This window comes from Primulina eburnea, chromosome 11 (genome assembly GCF_022965805.1).
Source record: "Primulina eburnea isolate SZY01 chromosome 11, ASM2296580v1, whole genome shotgun sequence".
NCBI lineage: Eukaryota > Viridiplantae > Streptophyta > Magnoliopsida > Lamiales > Gesneriaceae > Primulina > Primulina eburnea.
The window spans coordinates 6,165,285-6,175,874 of NC_133111.1; the positions used below are offsets into that span (position 1 = coordinate 6,165,285).

Below are 10,590 nucleotides of genomic sequence, written 5' to 3' on the forward strand. Positions count from 1 at the left end.
TCAAGTGGGATGAAGTGTTGTATCTTTGTAATTGTGTTTCTCTTCCTCTCCACCTCTTTCGAAGCTTCTCCTTTGATTTCAGGTTTGTGGGTTTCCATTTGTTTGCCCGATTTGTGAAAAGCTGATCTCTTTATGGAAGTTTTATGTTTTTTGGTTCAATTGATGACGCAGATGGTATATTTGGATCCCACGATTCAGGTGGAAGGAGGCTCCTTCAGGCTAAAACACGTACGGTTCTGGGTTCCTTCATCCTTGCTTTGCCTTTTCCTTAGTTTTTTGTTATTCACCTCCGATTTTTTTTTTTTTAAAGATTATTGCTTGGGTGGGAAATAAATTGTATGTTTAATTTTGATCACTTCGAGGAAATAAATTATTTATGCAGATGTAAAATTATTGTCGAGTTGTTTTAAAATAATATATTTTTTTTATGATATAATATTTTTTGGAAATGACCAAAAGTTTAATAAAAAGTAATTATTGCTTTGAGACTAAAGAGAAGGTGTTAAAGATTGGAACTTGGACATAACTCAATCCCAAAAGCTAGCTCAAGGGGGGAGGATTGTCCAAGCCAATATATACCACTCAAAGGTTATTTATCCAACCGATGTGGGACAATTAACAGAAGGATATATCACTAAATAGAACATCTGGTTGATAAAATCTTACTTAGGTGAGTACTATGTCACTTCATTTCAACGGGTAAGATCTTGTCACACATACAGTTTCAAAAAAAAAAGTGTGTCCTATATATGTATGGACAAATCTTTATCATTCATCCTATTATGGGGACAATAAACACATGAGTAAGATGAAATAAACCAGAACATCTTAAAAATTCTCTTTTGTTATGTAATCACTGAATAGAACATCTTAAAAACTAAATATTTGAATGATAGTTAGATTTGGTGACACGAGGTTCAAGCATGGCTTGGTGTTTTCTCAAGTCTTTCTTGTCACTAGCGATTCTGACATCAATAGTATATCATCAAACAAATGTACAGTATTGTGTTCAAAATCATGCGTACATGAAATTTGAATATAATAGATCGGTGGGTTTCATTTTCAAGATTTTGATTTTCAAATTTAGAACAGACTTGTTGATTCCCTGCTTTTTGCTTCCCACAGAATGCCCTGTAAACTTCGAGTTCCAGAACTATACCATCATCACTAGCAAATGCAAAGGACCCGAGTACCCACCTGACCTATGTTGTTCTTCCTTTAAAGATTTCGCATGTCCGTTCGTAGATTATTTAAATGACTTAAGGAACGATTGTGCTGCAACCATGTTCAGCTATATTAATCTCAACGGAAAGTATCCAGCGGGTCTCTTCGCCAGTATCTGCCGAGAAGGGAAAGAAGGGCTTGAATGCCCTGAACTGCCTGCATCATCAGCAGTGCTATCAAATAAAGATAACAAAAATCTGAGCGGGAACATAAGCGAACTGCTGCCAATAACAATGCTTTTATTGGCTTCCCTTGCATTAACTCTGCAGTATTTTTTAAGTTTCCATGTTTTCAGTTCGTAGTACGATGGCTTGTTTCTTTGTATCTTCCTTCTTCGAGATTGCCCGAATTCTTTTATCTGTTCCCTGGAGGATATGCAAACGAGTTTTCATTTTCTGTGATAACTAATCGTACATAAGCACTATATTGATCGCTCATCTCTTTTGATGGGATTTTTGGTTCTTCTGCTATATTGGTGAACAGTTTCAATCTTGACAGTACCTGATTTCTGTGTCTTTCTAATTTGCTAGTGAAACTCCCTACATGATTGGAAAAACAATGCAGCTACCTTTGAATGGATTTCATTTTTAAGTGAATATAATTATATATTTATGTGACATCGTAAATTTTAATATTGTCCTTCGCTTAGAGCAAAGTGTTTTCGTAGACGAGAAGAATAGAAAAAGTTGAAAAAAAATAAAAGAATTTGACAGTGAGATTATTACTTTTTTGTGCATTTTTTCAGTCATTATTTGAGCCTAAAATCATTTTGATCCCTGATGTTTCATAGAAATCTTTCTTACATATAAATTTCTAGATGCCTTTGCTAACTTAACATTAATTTATCATTGAAAACAACAATTTTACCCAAAAAATCGTGCCTGTAAGAAAAATTATATTTGTACTTTTTTTGTGGACTAAAATTGTTTTGATCCCATTCCACTGGTTTTTAACTAGAAAGTAATATCAATGTCTACAATTCAGAGTTCAATGGATATTTTTGATACATTTGTGATCAAGATTGCTTAAAACCAACTCAAAAGGTTTTAGATCAGTCTAGTTGACCCAAATTTAGAACAAGAAGGAAGAATTTTTAGCCAAACAAGTCAATCTACACAGGTATAGTTAAGTAAACCAAAGTATTGGAAGCCTATGACTAAAAGACCAGTCCATATATTGGCCCATCAAGCTAAACCCAAATACTTACGGATAAGACTTGAAGTTGTTAGAATCCCTGTAACCGTAAAACAGAATTAGTTTGATACGTGTCATGATCTTATTAGCTACTAGTGTGTATTTATGTTCAGCATCACCTTGTAAATCGTTTCATTTTGTTTCTTTCTTCCTTGTTTTCTAACTGGTATCAATCCATTACAGATGTGTTATGGATGTCGACTTAGAAATAAGACTAGTTATATCCATTTAGAAATGTCAACCTTCGCACCATCTAAAAAGTAGTGGCAAAAATTTGTGGGAGACGGTCTACCGGTTGTATTGACAGATCTCTTATTTAGGTCATCCATAAAAATTACTAATTTTTATACTAAGAATATTATGTTTTATTGTGAATATCGATAGAATTGACCCGTGTAAAAATTGGTTAGATTTTATCACAAGAGACCTAGTTTTCATATCCGTAAAAGGACTGTTCTTACGGCAAACCCGAAGCTGAGAATCAAGAAATTCTCCCAAACCCCGGATATTTCTTGCAAAAGCTCAAAGCTTTTCAATCTTTTCATGGTACCAAATTCAGGTATTTCGGGATTTTAGTATTTTCTATCACTAATTAGATTAAAGTTGTGATCTTTGCCTTCCGATGTATCAATTGCATTTGGATGTTAGTTAACGGGTATTACGATTGGTGGGTGTATTGCTTCATTGATGATTTTGAGTTAATGGTGAAAGCATAATTTACTGAATGGGCAACGGTTTCAGAAGTAACCATATTTGGACTACTTTTATTGACTGGTATGATTGTTAAGAAGTAGTTCCTTTTTTAAAAAAAAAAATACTTTGGAAGATAAGCTGAAGCACACCCTAATTTGCCATTCTTGGTTTTGTAAGCATCTTTACTTTTTAAATGACATGTTGAAGTACAAGCTCTAAATTTCATAATTGTAAAAAGCATACAAAATATGCACCTCAAAGTTATCTGGTTTACAATTGGCAAAATCCGATATTATGGCCATCTATCCCTTCTTGTGTCAAATCAGCTCATCGATATCAGAAGTAATGAGCGGGCCATATGTTCCCAATTTTATGGGAATAGTCATGAGTGTTCCATCCTTTTACATAGCTCTTTGATAATCACACTAGAAATTACATGATACAATTTTTGAACAAATTAAATTGGTTATCAGAGTATGTTTATGATATATGCAGTCCGGAGAATTTTTCCTAGGTGTTAGCAACAACTACATGTAGTGTTTGAAAGTGTTGGTCAATTCAAAGGTTTTACCATTTTGCTTGATCTGACTTGTGCTGTGAGGAACATTCATGTTTTCAAGTTTCCGTCCTCTATTACCATCTGACTTGTGCTGTGAGGAACATTCATATTTTGATCCATCTCCAAGACTCCAACTTTCCGGAGCCTTCAAGTTTCCGTCCTCTATTACCAATGCGTCATTTGTGTTGCGAAAATGTTATGTTACTTTATCAGTTTGAGCAGTTTTATTATCTTCGAAAAGAAGAACCATCAAACTCTGTGTCTGGTATCCTCACACTCAACTTTGATTATATTCTAACCATTTTCTAGTTACGCTGAACCATTGGTGTTTGTTTCATGTTAATGAATTAAGCAAGCAAGAGTGGCAACGGATTCACATTGTCACATTCTCCTAATAGTGGTGTACCAAATCATGTTTTGGATTAGGCTTTACTAGCTATATCTTTTTTTATTTCAACGGATCCGAGGAGTTGAAATGTGTCCTTTATCATATTCCCACATCACCAAATACATCTCAAGGTGATAGTATTTCCTGTGATGCTGCTCCAGGTTTCCATTAGAAGTACCATGCACCCAAAAAAGGTACTGGTGACAATATTGGAAAGCTATGGAGCTGACTTCCGGATGCCGAAAGAGTATTCAACTGATTTGCTGTCTCTGGAACAACCATTTTAAGTGCTAAATTGATAAATGAGATGAGATATCAATCACTCCCACTCCAAAACATTAACTAAGATTCTTTTGCTGTTGAAACTATCTATGGTATAATGTTGGAAAACATATTGATGATTTAAAGTTGGGAGTCTATCTCCATCTCAAGTTCAGTTGTGGTGGTATTCAGGTACATCAGGAAAGGTGAAATCTTCGATCATGAATCATCCCACCATGTGTAATCTGGCTGGACTTAGTTTGTCGTTGCTTGGGGTGTCGATCTCGGAAAAGAAATCCCATCTCTTGGTCTTTACCACCCAGCAAAATGTGCCTTTGGCATATTATTTAAGTTGCTTTTGCTTTGAGTTTTGTTTCTCTCTGTTCGTAGAAAGGAGACCGACACCCCAAAAAACATCCGAGGTTCATGAGTGAGTTAGGAAAGGTATAATCTTGTGAGGTATCTTCGAACTATTCAGCTCATTTTTGTTTGTACGACTTTCATATTTCACGTTTTATTATGAATAAATTTATGTATGAATATTTTGATTTTTTTATTAAAGAAAAATATATCGGGCAGCTTTTCTACACCGTGTTTTAAATCAGTAGAATGAAACGGTGGAATTATATTATAGTAACTTGAAAATTTAAAATTTACAGTTTCATATTTGAATTAATATTTTGGCACCAACACACAAGTACAAGAACCACCATTTGAAAGACAAATTTGTCTTTTCACAATTCGAGGAATCTTTGTTCACGATCCACGGACATAGATTTGATCTGTTTAAATAAAATTCCTAGCCATTTCCAAGCAAGTTCATCCACGAGCAAGTCACATTCCATGGGAAGATGAACATCAGCCAAAATGATGGAAACCGTGGGATTCCATGAAAACCTTCCCAGGTCGTTTTGCTTGAAGAATGTGTACATTTATACCCAAACCAAGAATCTAGACTACCAACTAATGTTCAAATAATATTTCTCGTCCATTGAACATTTGTAACCGATCTTCTGAGAGAAACCTTGCACAAGATGGAAAACTCACAACATTTCTTGGAGTATATCTTCATCTCCGGATTGTGGAAGCGAGAGCTTCATGTAAGAGTCCACTCGACCAACTCCTTCAGCCACTGCAGCTCTAACTTTCTGCAGGTATGCGAATTGTAGTTACTCTTTCGGGTTCCATAGAAATAGAAAAAGAAGGGCTTAACACATGGGAGTCACAATGTAAACTTTGTGATCTGTTTTTGTAAGATATCATTGAATTTCACTAAGTTCCTTTGTGCTGGTTTGCAGACTGAAGCCGATTAAATTTGTTAAACCATTGGGGGAGTTGGCGAAGAAAAATTATTTTTGTCCTAAAAACAAATGTAGAGAGCAGTACCCTAAATCCATAAGCAAGATTCAAGCTGTTGAACTACCAAATGGAGTGTGGTTACCTTCTCTATCTCTTCAGACAAAAGAGGATTTTCTTTAAGGTGCTGTAATGCTCTGTCTCTTCCTTGTCCCAATCTATATTCAATAGCCAAGTATGTTAAACATGCACTCAACAATTATCTATTTTTTTCAACCAAAAGATAATACAGAGCAAACCTCTGATCTCCATAGCTATACCAAGCACCCTTTTTTAAGACAACATCCGTCATTTCACCACAATCCAATATGCAACCCTGAATGGCAGGTATAAAAATCTTGGGGCAAGAAAAAACCAGGGTAGAAACAACAAACTAATTTTTCATACTCACCAGCTTGCTGACTCCCTCTCCAAATATAATTTCAAACTCAGCTTGCTTGTATGGCCTTGAAACCTGTCGTAGAAAACATTAGGTGAAACCAAGATTCGTAGCATCGGTGTAAACATACACTAAAAAAGACATTACTCAGAAGTCCACGCCATGAATGTCTCTACTCAGGCAGCACATTCAAGAAAGAAATAAATGGCAGCCAGCAATATACATTCATGTGGTTTTGTGGCACTGACCTTACTCTTTTGAACTCTTACACGAACTTTAAGTCCAACATCTTCATCTCCTTTGACCTAGGATAAATAAATCTTTTACGACTAAACCCTAACTCTTTAGAGTAGAAAAGTGTGATATATTATTAAATTGTGTGGTTTTGGGCTTACAGACTTTATCTTCCCGGTAGGGCGTATCTCAAGTCGGACAGATGCAAAGAACTTCAAAGCAATACCACCACTAGTGACTTCAGGATTTCCATAAAAGACACCTATCTGGTTTGAGGAAGGATATCACCAGAATTCAGATGAATAGTTACCATAAGTTTCATGCACAGCACATTTCATACAAAAGAGATCAGACAGTTGCTCCAATATTAGAAGCAAATAACAGTTCTTTGATCAAACATACCTTGTGTCTTATTTGATTCAAGAATACAAGTGTGCACCCAGCTTTAGAAGCATTGCCAGACATCTTACGCAATGCTTGGCTCATAAGTCGAGCTTGCAAGCCCATTTGTTGCATTCCGATTTCACCCTAAGTGGATAATATAGCACAAACAATTTCAATGTTCTAGGAGAAAACCACTGGCTTAGAATACAGAATTTATAAAGTAATACAACTTAAGCAACTTACTTCGATTTCAGCCCGTGGAGTTAGTGCTGAGACTGAATCAATGCAAATGAGATCAACAGCACCAGATCTACACATTCGGTCAGCAACTGACACAGAAACCACATAAACCAGAAGCATATGTAGCAGTACTATATGATTGTGGCTCAGAAAAAAAAGGTCACTATAAAAAGCTGTAATTCATGTCTTGACAACTTAACAAGGAAATAAATTTACTCTCTAGTGCCATTTCTCCATTATCAGGCTGGCAAACAATCAAATTTTCTACATCGACTCCCAAAGCTTTTGAGTATGTTGGATCAAATGCGTGCTCAGCGTCAACTAGCATGGCATTTCCACCAAGACTCTGTATAACACTGAGAAATTTCAGATTGTTTATATACTGCATCGTGGGCAAAAACCAGGACACACGCTATCAACAAATTTTAAAATGTGTTGCATTATATATGATGGATTGTGAATTGCAAATAGCCGGCATAAGTAAAACAAACACACACTAAACCTGGACTTCTGCGATTGCATGGAGTGCTAATGTAGTCTTTCCACTACTTTCTGGTCCATATATCTGACAAAAACAAAGGTTAAAATTTGTCGAGTGTTAAACTGCATGTATTATGCCAAGATTTTCAGTGCCAAAGTTGAAAAACTTATCAATATACATTTAGAGAGGAAAATTTATCAAGCTTTTTCCCCAAATCCTCGGGCCTAATTCTCTCCAACCATTCAAGTTTTGCCATAGTTACAAGGTGACAATGTCTTAGGGTTGATACCCTCCCGCACTGTGCTTAACTCCAGAAACTGGAATCTTGACTACTACTGTAGTGTATTTAGACATAAACATCTTGTGTCAAACCAATTTGACCATACTGCATGCCTTCATCGAAACCTCGATCAAAATTTTGAATCCCGAAAACCAAATTTCAGCAAACAATTTTGGCATGTAAAATGTTTCCGAAAGAACATGTTCCACAGGTAGAATCCAAATGAATTTCAAGAAATAAGTCCAAAACATAGTAATATAAGAGCTAAGCTAAAGAATATGGAGGATATGGACAAAGCAAAACAAGCCAATACCTCCACAATTCTTCCTCTGGGTAGGCCACCGCCTAGAGCAAAGTCCAGCGTCAAGCAGCCACTGGGAAAAGTTTCACTACACAAGGAAAAGGGCATGCAAATAGCAAAAATCCATACAGAGTTGTAAGACATTTGGTCGCGTCTTCATATGCATGCACATTGGGGTAGAGTCAGATTCATATAGTTAATTGGCATTCATGAAAAACACCTACACCAGAGCTCCCCCAGCACTTCCCAGCCTCGTAACGCTTCCTTTCCCAAAAGAGTTATTTATGTCGTTCATAACCGCATCAAGGGCTTTTTGCTGTCCAAAGAATATAAGCTTGTCAGTAACAGTAAAAAGTACAAAAATATTATGAGATTATCTTTGTACATGTCCCTGTTTGCTAGGTCTAACAAAACTACTGGTTTTCCACCCAGGCCAGCAGCGTAGAATCGATTTTCAGTTTCAAGTACAAATATCCCCTGTTTGCTTTGGTGATATAAAATACAGAATCTCATATCTTCACATTTATACTTCCATGGTAGTCCACCATGATGAAACGATCTTAAGATACCATGCTTAGCCCAGGTTGGTGAACTCAAAGGTCAGGGAGTAATTTTCTTATTCTATCAATGATCCTCTCACATTTGTTAACAAGATATCTCAACAATCAACATCATAAAAAAACCAATTAGATGATGGAAAATGTAGAACAAAAGTACATCTTTTACCCTTTGCCTGATAAAAAAAAACCTACGAAAAACCTTAGCTTAACACAGATTTTTTATGTCTATGATGTTCCTTGGGGGCGCTTCCACTCTGCAAAACTTAAATGTTAAATATGCGATACAAACAAACTTCAATCATGGAACTAACATTTCCCCGCCCCATTTGGCTCCCCGTAATTAGTAATACAGTGACTGCAATAAACCAAATCAACTCGGAACATATAATCTTTCTTAACTTTAAAGGTGTTCGGGAATTATACTGGCCACTAACCCGGTCAAGAAAACGAGAGTCCGAGTCATTTGCAAAGGCCCCATTAATTTTCCCATCAAACTCCGCACGAACACGTATTTTCCTCGCCGAAAACTTCCGTCCCACGCGAAACGGAGGAGAGCCTTGAAATAAAACATGAACCAGAGGAGCCTTTGAGAAGCTTGGTGAGCTATAGTTCTTGGATTTCGAGGAAGGATACTGGGTTTTTAACGAGAAAACCAAATCCATTGCTGGATTTATGTTGTATTAATATCGAACTAGGAAGAATCAGGGCAAGGTAACGGCAAGAAGCAGTCGAGGAAAAAGAAGCGTTTTGCTTTGTTCAGAATCTTCTCTGAGAAGCTTTTCTTTCGTGGGGGAAAGCCCAACCCTCGAAGTGGTCCATACTAAGAAACAAATGGGTTGTAAAATGAGCGTGTCTCTGATCCGACTCGAATAACATTTAATTACTTATTGTTTGATAATATTTTGACAAATGAGCGTGTCTCTGATCCGACTCGAATAACATTTAATTACTTATTGTTTGATAATATTTTGACATATATATATATATATATATATATATATATAGAGTAGGTTTCTTGTGAGACGGTCTCACGACTTTTTATCTGTTAAACGGGTCAAAAATGACCCAAATAAGATAGAGTAGATTTCTTGTGAGACGGTCTCACGACTCTTTATCTGTCAAACGGGTCAAAAATGACCCAAATAAGATATTCGTCTATATATATATATATATAACTCAAAACCGTAACAAAAATTAATTGAAATGATATAAACCATGTAAATTTTAAATATAGCTTATATTTTTAAGAGATATCAAATTTAAATTTAAATTTTAGGTAACAAAAAATTAAAAGACTTCACATTTAATCATACATTTATTTCTATTTTCAAATATTTAATACAGTAGATAAATACATTAATACTAATAAATATTTCTTTTTATAGCAATTTTTCGGCGAAAACTTTCAAATATTAAAAAAAACATATTGTTTTTATATATATACAGAGATTTTTAATTAATTTACGATTTATTTCATGATGATTTAGCTCACATAAAATAAAAATTGCTCCCATTGAGATTACCGTCTACACAATCTTTAATTAATTGATAAAATATTTTTGACTAATTAATTAATTATTTTTTAACATGAGCAATGTGAGTGCCCGCCACTACTAATACAATTTATTAAAGTTAAACCTCGTTTACTAACTAATTTTCGTATGGTGGTGAAATTTTTTACAATTCACAACATCCTCAAACCATCCAACTATATATAATATATTTTTCTTTATATTTAATTTTATCACACGCCATTTCAATTTAATAAATTTTGAATTTTACCAGAAAAACTACTTTATTCTGTAATTTTTTAATTGAAACACATGCATCACGTGTGTCACGATCTGCTAGTATTTATATACCCGTGACTCGTGAGCATAAGATTTGTTACTTGTATACTTGCATGGATGTCTCATATGTTCCATCGAGCGAACATATAACCACGAGACTTTGGTCATAGCAAATACATGTGAGTACAACGAAGTTTCTCTAATTACAGCTGAATGGTTACGATAACATTCATTTCCACGAGTCATTGCCTCAAGTTTGAACAAGT

At 35.3% G+C, this 10,590-nt stretch overlaps 1 protein-coding gene across 1 annotated transcript; it reads right to left on the reverse strand.

Moving 5' to 3' along the window:
- Positions 1–5,091: 5,091 nt before the first annotated feature.
- Positions 5,092–9,356, reverse strand: LOC140804251 (DNA repair protein recA homolog 1, chloroplastic-like). Its single transcript, XM_073160141.1, has 13 exons — positions 8,969–9,356; positions 8,199–8,290; positions 7,987–8,062; positions 7,415–7,477; positions 7,129–7,258; positions 6,916–7,001; positions 6,691–6,816; positions 6,450–6,554; positions 6,303–6,359; positions 6,067–6,129; positions 5,915–5,991; positions 5,761–5,833; positions 5,092–5,467 (listed from the first exon to the last, which is right to left on the reverse strand). The coding sequence occupies exons 1-13, from the start codon at positions 9,194–9,196 to the stop codon at positions 5,363–5,365; spliced, it is 1,281 nt and encodes a 426-aa protein (XP_073016242.1). The 5' UTR covers positions 9,197–9,356; the 3' UTR covers positions 5,092–5,362.
- Between the last annotated feature and the right edge of the window lie 1,234 nt (positions 9,357–10,590).